The 15,017-nt window shown below is 43.0% G+C and overlaps 1 protein-coding gene across 1 annotated transcript in view; it reads right to left on the bottom strand.

Annotated features, from left to right (window-relative positions):
- The window catches only part of SRPK1 (SRSF protein kinase 1), a 68,544-nt gene extending 55,252 nt beyond the window's left edge, over positions 1-13,292 (bottom strand). The window contains 3 exon segments of the mRNA XM_005696261.3: positions 12,611-13,155; positions 13,157-13,180; positions 13,182-13,292. Of these exon segments, the coding sequence (XP_005696318.3) occupies positions 12,611-13,155; positions 13,157-13,180; positions 13,182-13,214 (602 nt within the window). The 5' untranslated portion in view covers positions 13,215-13,292.

Here is a 15,017-nt window from a genome sequence, read left to right as displayed (position 1 = left end):
ACATAACTTTAAAACTCAGGAATTTGACTCTACACCCCTAGTGAAAAACTGTGCCCTAAGAACAACAATCTGAAGAAATCATCAGCTTTCTTCAGTAATCATATTACTGGTGGTAGTACTGACATTGTCATTCTCAGACTATTTTGTATTCATGCTTGTGAGGAAAGAAAATTAATAATCATGTTGATGCTGTTGAGAACTGGGGTTTTCAATTTGAGAGAAAGAAGATACAGATGTAAAATCTAAGGAAAATCCCTGGGTCATTCAATTTGATTTTTAAGTATAACATAAACTCATTATTTTTTTAAAGAGAAAAACATAACTTACTTCTTAACCACAGATAAGTCCTAGAAACAATGACTAAATTTAGTAGAAATAAGTGCCCTGATTGTGATTTCTAAATGTCATTTCTCACTAGAAGAGTATTCTTAGAGAAAGGGCTACTTCCTAGTCTGGGGCAGAAAATGTACAAGTCTGAACAAACTGTCACACCAGACACCAAAAACTATCAAAAATGCCTCAGGTCGAGTCAAAACTACTCAGGAGCCATCATGAAGGGACTCCCATTGGCCAAAAACAGGACAATCAATAGAAATAACAACTATACACGCTACAAAATGCACGAACATTAAAAACATGCTAAATGAAAGGGGTCAGTCACAAAAGACCCACATATAGTATGATTCTATTTATACACAATGTCTAGCCTAGGCAAATATATGGAGAAAGTAAGTAAATTAGTGGTTGCCGACGGGGGGAGGTCAGATAGATTGGGAGGTAATGAGGAGTGGCTGTAAATGGGTACAGCATTTCTTTTTGAGGTGATGGAAATATTTCAAACTTACCAGATAGTGGTGATGCTTCCAAGACTGTGAACATACTGAAAACCACTGAACTATACACTTTACACAGGTGAATTTTATGGTATATAAACTATACCTCCGTAAAACTGCACGAAACAGGGACATCCCTAGTGGTCCAGTGGCTAAGATTCTGCACCTCCCATGCAGGGAGCCCAGGTGTCATCCCTGGTTGGGAAGCCAGATCCCCCATGCCACGACTTCCATGCCACAGCTAACAGGCTGGTGCAAAAGTAACTGCAGTTTTTGCACTGCTGAAATTTGCCATCTGATGTTGGAATACATTCTTAAATAAATGTGTTTATGTCATAGATTATTTCAATGTGCATTTCTCACTTTATGGGTGTTTTTTGCTAATGATTTATTACTTGCTGCTAATGACAATACTTGTTTTATATTTATTTTGGATTATGGAAATGATGTTAGACAAAAAGCAAATCTGAACAGTTTTCTTATCTTTCTATACTTCTATTTATTATTTTTGGTTGCCCTGGGTCTTCATTGCTGCTCACAGGCTTTTCTCAGTTGCAGCGAGCGGGGCCTACTCTTCGTTGCGGTGCCCAGGCTTCTCTCGTCGTGGAGCACAGGCTCTACGAGTACGGGCTTAGCAGTTGCGGCTCACAGGCTCTAGAGCCTGGGCTCAGTAGTTGTTGTGCACGGACTTAGCTGCTCTGAGGCGTGTTCAATCTTCCTAGGCCAGGGACTGAACCCATGTTCCCAGCATCGGCAAGTGTATTCTTATCCACTGTATCACCAGGGGAGTCCCTCAAGCGATTTTATTTGAGTTCAAAATGAGTCATAAAGCAGCAGAGACAACTCACAACATCAACAATGCATTTGGCCCAGGAACTGCCAACAGTGCAGGGCTGCCTCAAGAGGTTTTGCAAAGGAGATTAGAGACTGCACGATGAGGAGCATAGTGGCTGGCCAGAGGAAGTTACAATGACTAACTGAGAGCCATCGTTGAAGCTGATCTTCCTACAACTACACAAGAAGCTGCTGAAGAACTCAGTGTCAACCATTCTACAACTGTTCGGCATTTCAAGCAAATTGGAAAGATGGAAAAGCTCAGTAAGCTGAGCTGACCGAAAATCAAAAAAATCTTTATTTTGAAGTGTTGTCTTCTCTTACTCTATGCAACAACAACGAATCATTCCTCAATCAGATCATGATGTGCGACCAAAAGTGGGTTTTATATGACAACTGGCAACGACCAGCTCAGCAGCTGGACTGAGAAGGGCTGCAAAGCACAGGTCATGGTCACTGTTCGGTGGTCGGCTGCCCACCTGACCCACTAAAGCTTCTGAATCCCGGCGAAGCCACTACATCTGAGAAGTATGCTCAACAACTTGATGAGATGCACCGAAAACTGCAATGCCTAGAGCCGGCACTGATCAACAGAAAGGGCCCAATGCTTCTACACTACAACACCTGACCGCTTCAAAAGTTGAACAAATTGGGCTACGAAGTTCTGCCTCATCTGCCATATTCATCTGACCTCCCCCTAACCGACTACCACTTCTTCAAGCATCTAGAAAACTTTTTGCAGGGAAAACACTTCCACAGCCAGAAGGCAGAAAATGCTTTCTAAGAGTTCGTCAAACCCCAAAGCATGGATTTTTACACTACAGGAATAAACAAACTTAATTCTTGTTGGCAAAAATGGGTTGATTATAGTGGTTCCTATTTTGAGTAATAAAGATGTTTGAGCCTGATTATAATGATTTAAAATCCACACTCTGAAATGGCCATTACGTTTGCACCAACCTAATAAAAATATGGCCTTGGAATGTAGAATGAAGCAGGGCAAAGACTAATAGAGTTTTGTCAAGAAAATGCACTGGTCATAGCAAACACCCTCTTCCAACAACACAAGAGAACACTCTACACATGGACATCACCAGATGGTCAACACCAAAATCAGATTGATTACATCCTTTGCAGCCAAAGATGGAGAAGCTCTATACAGTCAACAAAAACAAGACCAGGAGCTAACTGTGGCTCACATCATGAACTCCTTATTGCCAGATTCAGACTTAAATTGAAGAAAGTAGGGAAACCGCTAGACCATTCAGGTATGACCTAAATCAAATCCCTTATGATTATACAGTGGAAGTGAGAAATAGATTTAAGGGCCTAGATCTGATAGATAGAGTGCCTGATGAACTATGGAATGAGGTTCATGACACTGTACAGGAGACAGGGATCAAGACCATCCCCATGGAAAAGAAATGCAAAAAAGCAAAATGGCTGTCTGGGGAGGCCTTACAAATAGCTGTGAAAAGAAGAGAGGTGAAAAGCAAAGGAGAAAACGAAAGATATAAGCATCTGAATGCAGAGTTCCAGAGAACAGCAAGAAGAGATAAGAAAGCCTTCTTCAGCGATCAATGCAAAGAAATAGAGGAAAACAACAGAATGGGAAAGACTAGAGATCGCTTCCAAAAAATTAGATACCAAGGGAACATTTCATGCAAAGATGGGCTTGATAAAGGACAGAAATGGTCTGGACCTAACAGAAGCAGAAGATATTAAGAAAAGGTGGCAAGAATACACAGAACTGTACAAAAAAGATCTTCACGACCCAGATAATCACGATGGTGTGATCATTCATCTAGAGCCAGACATCCTGGAATGTGAAATCAAGTGGGCCTTAGAAAGCATCACTACGAACAAAGCTAGTGGAGGTGATTGAATTCCAGTTGAGCTGTTTCAAATCCTGAAAGATGATGCTGTGAAAGTGCTGCACTCAATATGCCAGCACATTTGGAAAACTTAGCAGTGGCCACAGGACTGGAAAAGGTCCGTTTTCATTCCAATCCCAAAGAAAGGCAATGCCAAAGAATGCTCAAAACTACCACACAATTGCACTCATCTCACATCCTAGTAAAGTAATGCTCAAAATTCTCCAAGCCAGGCTTCAGCAATACGTGACCGTGAACTCCCTGATGTTCAAGCTGGTTTTAGAAAAGGCAGAGGAACCAGAGATCAAATTGCCAGCATCTGCTGGATCATGGAAAAAGCAAGAGAGTTCCAGAAAAACATCTATTTCTGCTTTACTGACTATGCCAAAGCCTTTGACTGTGTGGATCACAATAAACTGTGGAAAATTCTTGAAGAGATGGGAATACCAGACCACCTAACCTGCCTCTTGAGAAATCTGTATGCAGGTCAGGAAGCAACAGTTAGAAGTGGACATGGAACAACAGACTGGTTCCAAATAGGAAAAGGAGTACGTCAAGGCTGTATATTGTCACCCTGCTTATTTAACTTATATGCAGAGTACATCGTGAGAAACGCTGGACTGGAAGAAACACAATCTGGAATCAAGATTGCCGGGAGAAATATCAATAACCTCACATATGCAGATGACATCACCCTGATGGCAGAAAGTGAAGAGGAACTAAAAAGCCTCTTGATGAAAGTGAAAAGAGGAGAGTGAAAAAGTTGGCTTAAAGCTCAACATTCAGAAAACGAAGATCATGGTCCCATCACTTCATGGGAAATAGATGGGGAAACAGTGGAAACAGTGTCAGACTTTATTTTTGGGGTTCCCAAATCACTGCAGATGGTGACTGCAGCCATGAAATTAAAAGACACTTACTCCTTGGAAGAAAAGTTATGACCAAGCTAGATAGCATATTCAAAAGCAGAGACATTACTTTGCCAACAAAGGTCCATCTAGTCAAGGCTATGGTTTTTCCTGTGGTCATGTATGGATGTGAGAGTTGGACTGTGAAGAACGCTGAGCGCCAAAGACTTGATGCTTTTGAACTGCGGTGTTGGAGAAGACTCTTGAGAGCCCCTTGGACTGCAAGGAGATCCAACCAGTCCATTCTGAAGGAGATCAGCCCTAGGATTTCTTTAGAAGGAATGATGCTAAAGCTGAAACTCCAATACTTTGGCCACCTCATGCGAAGAGTTGACTCATTGGAAAAGACTCTGACGCTGGGAGGGATTGGGGGCAGGAGGAGAAAGGGATGACAGAGGATGAGATGGCTGGATGGCATCATTGACTCGATGGACGTGAGTCTGAGTGAACTCCGGGAGTTGGTGATGGACAGGGAGGCCTGGTGTGCTGCGATTCATGGGGTCGCAAAGTGTCGGACACGACTGAGCAACTGAACTAAACTGAAAAAATTTCGTGTGTGACAAAATTTTTAGGTGTGATAATAGTACTGCAGTTATGTATTTAAAAATGAAGAGTCCAGGACTTCCCTGGCAGTTCAGTAGTTAAGACTCCTGTGGTCCCAGCGCAGGGGGTATATGTTCAATCCCTGACCAGGGAACTAAGATACCTCATGTCACATGATGTGGCCTAAAAGAAAAAAAAGAAAGAGTCCCAATCTTACCAAATGGTATGTCTGGGGTTTGCTTTAAAATAAGATGGAAGGAAGCAGAAGACATAGGTGAAATAACATCAGCCATAGTTGATAACTGTTGAAGTTGAGGTGGATTTTGCCATTTTCTCTTGACAATCAAGCTGTCAATTCTGCACAACCTCGGAATTACTGCATTTCACAAATTCAAACATGGAAATGTTTCCCACCAATTAACATCTCTGAAATAAAGACACATCTTACAGTGAATGGTGCTATCAGGTTAACTGGGAGTATTTAATAAAATGGTGAATTAAAAACTAATAGCATCTTAAATTCAAAGAAAAACTGTAAAAAATATATTTAGATACTTATATCTCTTCTGCTAAATCATTAAAACTCCTAGCTATCTGAATTTTTTTTATATGCTTGGATTACTTCAGATACAGTGAGAGAAGCATAAAAGTACTTTAGTTAATATAAAAATGAACTTAGTCCCCAAACCAGCATTGGTGGTAGACAGGATCTGGGGAACACCAGGCAAAAGTCTATATGAGGTGGGAGGAAAAAAACGTTTGCTATAGTTATTCTACCAGGTCTAAAAAATATGGTAAAAATGAATTTTTGTTGACCATCCTGTCTTTTCTTCATTTTTAACAAAGGAGTTCCTAAGCAACAGTCACTTTTAGCATTTCAACAAGTTGCTGGTTTCAAGCAATCTAAAGGAACACGGTAAAGGTAAACCTTCTGGGTCTTGCTATACAAGAAACACTAACAGAAATAAAATTTAGTAACATATATATACTTACTGAGAAAGAAGACAAGAAAACATTTCTGACAACAGCATTCTAAAAGTGAAATTTTAGTAGTATATAATTTTCGAAGTACATATTTTAATGGAATCACACAAAATTTAAAATGCCACTGTTTTTTAAACATCAGACAGTTGACAATTACGTTTGAAAATGTCAAAAAGCAAAGAAAAAGATAGATTAGCCACATTTTATAAAAAGTCAATTTATGTCAAAAACACACTATAAATGCAATTTGAAAGGCTATGATGTTGAAATACAAACCTGCCCCATAACAAAAACTATATTCTTATCAAGTAGCTCTTAAGATTAGAAAAGAATCAACATCCAATATAAAAATGGGCAAAAGATAGTAGATGGCCAATAATATCCTCCAAATGGTCAACTTTGTTAGCAATAAAACAAATTAAGGTATCTCGTAGATTACCAGTTTTGAGAAGCTTTTCAAGTCATACTGCCCAGTCCTGGAGGCTAAGCAGGGGCTGGAAGAACATTCCTATTCCTAACACTCCGCCGGCACCCGTCCTTCTACAAGTGTCACCTTAGTAATGGGGCATCCTTCACCCTATTTAAAACTGCACCCCCATCCCAGCTTCTCAATCCCTCTTATCTCCCTCTATTTTCCACCTTATCACTTAACATACTATGTAATTTACTTATGATGTCTATTGTTTATTCTTTGCATCCTCTCATTAAAATAAACTGCTTCTAGAGATGCGAACAGAGAAGGCAATGGCACCCCACTCCAGTGCTCTTGCCTGGAAATCCCATGGACGGAGGAGTCTGGTAGGCTGCGGTCCATGGGGTCGCTAAGAGTCAGACACGACTGAGCAACTTCACTTTCACGCATTGGAGAAGGAAATAGCAACCCACTCCAGTGTTCTTGCCTGGAGAATCCCAGGGACGGGGGAGCCTGGTGGGCTGCCGTCGCACAGAGTTGGACATGACTGAAGTGACTTAGCAGCAGCAGAGAAGCGAAAAGCAAAGGAGAAAAGTAAAGATATAGGCATCTGAATGCAGAGTTCTAAAGAAAGCCTTCCTCAGTGATCAATGCAAAGAAATAGAGGAAAACAACAGAATGGGAAAGGCTAGAGATATCTTCAAGAAAATCAGAGATACCAAGGGAACAGTTCATGCAAAGATGGGCTCAATAAAGGACAGAAATGGTATAGACCTAACAGAAGCAGAAGATATTAAGAAAAGGTGGCAAGAATACACAGAAGAACTGTACAAAAGGGATCTTCACGACCCAGATAATCACGATGGTGTGGATCACTCATCTAGAGCCAGACATCCTGGAATGTGAGGTCAGGTCAGTCTTAGGAAGCATCACTACGAACAAAGTTAGTGGAGGTGATGGAATTCCAGTTGAGCTGTTTCAAATCCTGAAAGATGATGCTGTGAAAGTGCTGCACTCAATATGCCAGCACATTTGGAAAACTCAGCAGTGGCCACAGGACTAGAAAAGGTCAGTTTTCATTTCAATCCCAAAGAAAGGCAATGCCAAAGAATGCTCAAACTACCACACAATTGCACTCATCTCACATCCTAGTAAAGTAATGCTCAAAATTCTCCAAGCCAGGCTTCAGCAATGAACCGTGAACTTCCAGATGTTCAAGCTGGTTTTGGCAAAGGCAGAGGAATCAGAGATCAAACTGCCAACATCCAATGGATCAAGGAAAAAGCAAGAGAGTTCCAGAAAAACATCTATTTCTGCTTTACTGACTATGCCAAAGCCTTTGACTGTGTGGATCACAATAAACTGTGGAAAATTCTTGAAGAGATGGGAATACCAGACCACCTGACCTGCCTCCTGAGAAACCTATATGCAGCTCAGGAAGCAATAGTTAGAACTGGACATGGAACAACAGACTGGTTCCAAATAGGAAAAGGAGTATGTCAAGGCTGTATATTGTCACCCTGCTTATTAACTTGTATGCAGAGTACATCATGAGAAACGCTGGGCTGGAAGAAGCACAATCTGGAATCAAGATGGCCAGGAGAAATATCAATAACCTCAGATATGCAGATGATACCACCCTTATGGCAGAAAGTGAAGAGGAACTAGAAAGCCTCTTGATGAAAGTAAAAGAGGAGAGTGAAAAAGTTGGCCTAAAGCTCATCATTTAGAAAACAAAGATCATGGCATCCGGTCCCATCACTTCATGGGAAATAGATGGGGAAACAGTGGAAACAGTGTCAGACTTTATTCTTTTGGGCTCCAAAATCACTGCAGATGGTGACTGCAGCCATGAAATTAAAAGACGCTTACACCTTGGAAAGAAAGTTATGACCAACCTAGATAGCATATTGAAAAGCAGAGACATTACTTTGCCAACAAAGGTCCGTCTAGTCAAGGCTATGGTTTTTCCAGCAGTCATGTACGGATATGAGAGTTGGACTGTGAAGAAAGCTGAGCGTTGAAGAATTGATGCTTTTGAACTGTGGTGTTGGAGAAGACTCTTCAGAGTCCCTTGGACTGCAAGGAGATCCCAACCAGTCCATTCTGAAGGAGATCAGTCCTGGCAGTTCTTTGGAAGGACTGATGCTAAAGCTGAAACTCCAGTACTTTGGCCACCTCATGCGAAGAGTTGACTCATTGGAAAAGACTCTGATGCTGGGAGGATTGGGGGCAGGAAGACAAGGGGACGACAGAGGATGAGATGGCTGGATGGCATCACCGACCTAATGGACATGAGTTTAAGTAAACTCCGGGAGTTGGTGATGGACAGGGAGGCCTGGTGTGCTGCGATTCATGGGGTCGCAAAGAGTCAGAGACAACTGAGCGACTGAACTGAAATATTTTATGAATAGGAGCTGGTCATCTTTTTCTGGAGAAAACTTTTACAATATGAACTTAAAATTTTTTAAATGTACACACTAGTTATATCACTTCTAAGAATTTAACCTAAAGAAATAATCACTGATGGAAGCAAGGGTAATCCAAAGGACTATTCATCTTAGCTGTGAATTAATAGCCTATAGCGGAATGTTTAAAATGATGTGAAATACTTAAGTTGTACAAAATGTTCCTGGTAATGTTTACTAGGGAAAAATATATTTAATAATTCTATTTTTGTCTTAAAAAGTATATGCATGTTTATTAATAGAAACTAAAATAAATTATGGTCCATCCATTTGATGGAATGCTAAATGAAGCTACTGTCTAGCATCTTGATATGGAACCATTCCTAAGATGATGAAAAAGGCAGACCTTTAAAAAAAATGGTAATCCTGCACTATATGGAACTGGGGCAGAACCAATTTTCAAGGTACGTTGTTAAACATAAAACACATCTAATACCATTTAATTAAAAAAAAATTGTTTCAAGTTCATGTACTCTACCCTTTACTGGATAAAAATGTTGAAAAATTTTTATCAAAGTATTGTCCCTTGTGAGTTTTCAATTACATTTTTGGAAAATTAAGAAATAAAACCTCCTCCCCTCTGATTTCATATATGAGTGCTAAAATGAGCAAAAGCACTTCTCCAGCTCAAAAAATTTTACTACCAAATTTATACTAACTCCATAAAGTTCTTTAACTGCAAATACAGCGTAAATTACTGTCCAAACTAACTTCCTAAGCTACATAATAATCAGTTATGAAATCTATTCTGGAATTATATAATTCTGTGGAATAGAAACACACATATATATAATATATACGTACATCTATATATGTTTCTATTCCATACAATTTCAAATGCAGATGTAAATCGCATTAAATTATAAAATTATAATAAACAAAGGCACACAGCTTTTGATATACACATTGAAAACTGAATGCACAAAGTGAGATAGAACACTATCCTTTAGAAACAGACATATCCAGGGGGCGATGAATGTATACCTCAACACCAAGGCATTCTGAAGTCCCTTATGCAGAAGCCTCTGTTCACTTGGCCTCTATCATAATTGTCCTTAGATACACCAAAAGGAATTGTCACTGGGAGATATACGAGGACTTTGGGGCGTGTAAGATCTGGGTTAAAATCCTAGCTTCAAATTTTCTAGGTGGGTAATCTGGTGAATCTCAATTTCCTTATCTGTAAATAAAATAGAGACTGTCACTAACTAGTTAACATTAGTAAATGAGAATACAGTGTGTGAAGAAGTGAGATGAAGAAGGAATTCTCCAAGTAAGACAACTAAAGATCCCCAAGTCAGATCTTTCAGCAGAGTTAAAAGAACAGAAAGGAAACAAATCCTAAAGAGCACTGAACTGGAAGATAGGAACACTGGATTCCAGTTTTGACACTGCTACAAACAGGTGCAGCTCCCTGGGCATATTCTCTCAAGTAGGTCGATTCCAGTATTAAGATCCACAAAACAAAGAGACTAAAAATCCTTTCTACCTGTACCACACCAGGACTAAATGACTAGGATGTTATTTACTGTTTTAAATGAAAAATTTCTAAAATTATTAATTTAAATGCTTGCTTTTTTAAAAACAAGTCCTGATCAGTTTTCATTATGACTGAGCTACCAGTTGTTAACATATAAGACTGTTTCCCTAACTAAGTAATCCAAAGTCTAAAGACTAAACTATGGCATGCTTTTTCTCAGACTTTCTTCCTCACTAATCTGGTAACTAGCAGCCTGCCTTTGCAAAATGACTGGAAATCAGGAGTGCAGTCAGAAGTTATGGAATAGTCAGGTTACCTGAGTCAAATGGGGCTTGAACTTCTGACATAGTTCCCTAACCAAGCTAATTAATTAGACATCTCAGGTATTTAAAAGGAGGATGGAGAAACCTGTACCCCTCAAATCAAAATATTAATTAAAATAAAAAAATAAAGCACCTCTGAAACTACAAGTAGATGAGGGTGGTTCAAAGAATCAAGGTTGTACAGTAACTGCTAATTATATGCAGTATTCACTTGTTTTTGTGCAAGTAACTCTATAAGTTACCCACAGTGGTGAATGGAGGAGTAACAGATAATCCAAAATACATATACTCAGCTTTACAAATAAAACATATGGTCTAAATAGATAATCCAAAGTAATGAATATCTGGTTAAAAATAAAGTATATGATCACCCCTACTATATTCACCTCCCAAATTATAGGTTGATTCAGGCTGATATTAATTTCCTTATGGAGAGAACAAAGACAGAAGAATTCTCAATAATACAGTGAGTAGTAAAATCACCACCTCCTTACAAGGGCAGAAAACATATTGGTTTATAACACTTTCATATCAGCTCCAGAGAGAGTAACAAAACACACACACACACACATACAGAACCACAGAGAACACACACAGAAACATTTAAATTCCCACTGCACAGGAGAACCAGGTTAGCTCCTTGTTGCTTCTATTAAACCTATCTGAGTAAAAATTGGTTTTTGAATCATCCATATATGGATAATCAGAGGCAAATCAAATACATACAATTTAAATACACTGGTTACCAGGCACTTCACAAAATAAAAAATTTCATGAAACAGTTGACGGAAACGAAGCCAAGAGTTCGTTAACTTAACTTCTTGAGTTTGTCAAGAAGTTAAGAGTTGAGTTCGTCTTCTTTAGCTCTATTGATAGAAGTCATTATCTGTTCTCCTGAAACATTAGGTAGCCGCCAAAAACAATACACATCCGTACACACACGCACACATACCCGGATCTTGTATTATCACTCAGAAAGGAAACCTAGGGAAGCCTCGGAAATGAATTTCATCAGCTCAGAAAGACGCAGATGGTCTAACAACTCCAGGTAGACCCAAGTACATGGAAAAGTGTCCAGAAAATAACGCATTTTTTTCCCAAGGCCCTCTGCAATTAAACGTGAGTATAAGATAAAAGTTCTTCAGACTAAGACTCACTTGCGAAGCCCTCTACTGGGCGTTTTTATGAAGCTCTGACCAACTTTTGTGTTTCCCACAATAGCGCTAAACCACGATTATGCATCCTGCTGATAAAAACGGGCCTGTGGCACTGAACAAACCATGCCAGAATCCGTAACTGCGCTGGCTAAACAACTTCCCCGCCACTGCTGCGATGCCCACTCCAGAAGGCCTCTGCATTCAGCGCAAGACAAGCAGCAACCGAAACCGGCTGCAGACCAGGGGGCTGCCTGCACACCGCGAGGAAGGCGAGACGCCTGCAGACTCAGGAAGTTGCCTAACCCAGGGGGGAAGCTCCTGCCCTCCTCTAAAAAAGGGAGCGTGTAGGCTGGCAGACCGAAAGACGGAAAATTCATTCAAGAATTCCTGGCTGCCTACCCTGCACACGTAGGAGGTAAGTTAAGACGCTGAGAAGCAGGTATGGAAAGAGAACAGTTCACAAACTGATCATGATCCAACAGCTCAGTGCGAAGGCCCAAACTAGGGGAGCCGGTGCCTCATCCAGTAGTTGGGAAGGTAATGGTCCGGGCTGCTCCGGTCCTCCACCAATAGCCCTTTTCCAGCAGGCGCCGGGCTGCTCAGAACCAGACCTTCAGCAACCGGAGCTCCCTCCCACATGGTTCCAGGGGCGCAACCCTCCACGGCCGCCCCGAGGCCATGTGGCCGGGGCCGCCCGGGTGCCCCAGACCCCGTGAACGTTCCAGGCGTGAAACCGGAGGAGAGGAAGTGCAGGGATAGACCCAGAGAACGGGATGTTGGGGTGCGAAACTCACTTCCTCTGGGCTTTGTCCTTCTTGGCCTTGGTCCTTTTCTTTCGGGCCTGGAGCGCAAGCACTGCAGGAGAGAGGGATGGATGAAGGGCGAATGGGGAGAAAAGGAGGCGACCAAGGTGAGGGTGGAGACCCAGCAGGGGTGCGAGGCCCGGGCGCCGGGCCTGCCTGAGGGGCGGCTCCAGGCCGAGGGCCGCGGCGTTTGCTGGGCGGCCGCTCGGGGGGCTGGCGGCCCACGGGGCGCAAAGCAGCGCCCAGGCGGGGCGCGCCGGAGGGGGCTCGGGCCGGGTCAGGGAGCTGGCGAGCAGTGGTCGGCCTCGCCGGGCGAGGGCCGGGCCCTGGAGCGGCCCCAAGCCGCGGGCCGGCCTGGCGGGGAACAAGGGGCGATGACTGCCGGCGCGGAAGGACGCCCGAGCTGAGGGGCGCGGACCCGCAGCCCAGAAGCTGGGGGTGAGGGGCGGCGCCACCTCAGTGGAGGGGTGCCGCACGCCCGGGGACCGGACGGCGACGGTTAGGCGAAGCTCCCGGCGGTGACCCGGGCCTCGCCCCCGGCGGCCGTTGCCCCTCGTGGCGGGAGGCCGCTCCACCGCTCACCTTTCCGCTCCATGGCGAGACCGGTAACCGCCAGGCGCCTGCGCACTCGAGTGGCGGTGACTCCCGCTCCCGCCGCGGCCCCAAACCCAGCCCGCGAACGCCCCGCCCCCCGGCGCCCGCCCCGCCCCGCCCACGACGGCGCGCGCCTGCGCGCTGAGCGCGGAGCCTACCACCTGCTCGCGAGGAGGGGAGGGCGTGAAGAACCGGAGAGGAGGGGAGGGGAAGAACGCCGAGGGTGAGCGCGCGCGGGGTGTTTGAGAAGCGAGCCTTGGAAGCCTCACAGTGCGAGCTTTATTCTGTTCGCCGGGCGGCCGTCCCCTGAGGAATAGCGAACAGGGTGGCATAGAGGGTTCCGTGCGTGCTGAGTCAGAGCTCCGTAGCCGACTGTAACCTGCCTTGGTTTCCTGGTCTGTAAAAGGGAGTAATCAGGTGTATCCCAGTCCCTCCACTGCGCTGTTGTGAGGGCCAGTTGAGAAACTCTGAGGAAAAGTGAGGGAGAAATTACAAGAAAGAAAAAGGAGTAGGAGCAATACAAGGACTGGAAAGAAGGAGACTTTATCGTTACTTGAAAAGCAAAGACTTTAAAAGTGAGTTTTCTCGTACAATTTCAAAGTCAAATGAAGACTTAAAGGAAAGAAGCGGGAGAGTAAAACTTAGTATTTTCTTATTTTACCACTTTATCAACTTTTCAGTACAGATACACGCAGTTGTCTTTATAGAATAGTTTTACAGTTTTCTAAGTGCACGGTCTCATTTGATGTTCGTGACAGCTTAAAGGCAAGATAGTTATTACTTCCACTACACAAATAAGCTAACTCAGAGGGGATATGTACTCAGGACCTTGGTGTCCTGACACAGTGATCAGTCATCAAATACTGGTTGTATAGCAGGGTTAGAAAAGTTTTTCTGTAAAGGGCCATGTAGTAAACTTAAAGGCTTGGGGATCATAAGATCTGTTAACTATTCAGCTCTGCCACTAGAGCTCAAAAGCTTCTCAGTGCTCAAACCAAGCCTTATTTATGGTCCCTGAAACTTGAATTTCATGTAATTTTCCAGTATCATGAAATGCTATTTTCCTGTTGATCTTTTCCCATGATTTCAACCATTCTTGGTTCGGGCCTTAGTTTGCCAACCCCTTTGTAAAGTACTACAGCAGGACAGGTGGAAGCCTGCAGATCCTTGCTTTTCTAGAAGTTACTCTAGTGGGGAAGACCGAGAAGTAATTAATTAACCGAGAGGGGAAGATGAAAGTACAATAATGCTGCACAGGTCAAGCATGGGGGCTTGGGCAGGATTTTATTGAGCAAAGTAGGTCATTAAGGAGCAAAGTAGGCTCCTCCTCCAGCCAGGGAGGAGACAGCATTTGTGCTGGGTCTTGGGAAATGTGTAGGATTTCCAGAGGTGGAGGAGATGTCACACATTGCTGAATGAGAAAATCAATTGAGCAAAAAGACGCAGGCTTGGACACCTACAGGCGGGGACCGAGGCTGGTAATGACTGAAGAGATGAAGTAGAATGTGAGGCTGGAAATGTAGGTTTGCCAAATTTGAAATTTAGATAATTAATATCTGTTGCAGGGAACCTGAATGATAGCATTTCTAGGCAGATTGCAAAAGAGGACAGCACCTGTTGTCCAAGGAAAACTACAACCCAGTTTCCTCTGAGTTCTATCCTTGAAAACAAAAGGAGATTTGGGGCAGCCATTGAAACCCTGGAGTCTGAGGATTCTGCCTGCTCAGGATTTAGAAAAGACAGGAGAGTGCCGGTGGCTCAGGAAAAGTCCCAGAATGGGGAAATTACTTCCCACAGAAAGTAA

The sequence above is a fragment of the Capra hircus genome, chromosome 23 (assembly GCF_001704415.2).
Source record: "Capra hircus breed San Clemente chromosome 23, ASM170441v1, whole genome shotgun sequence".
Lineage (NCBI taxonomy): Eukaryota > Metazoa > Chordata > Mammalia > Artiodactyla > Bovidae > Capra > Capra hircus.
The sequence above is the reverse complement of the archived record's forward strand: the minus strand, read 5'-3'. Positions and strand labels throughout refer to the sequence as shown.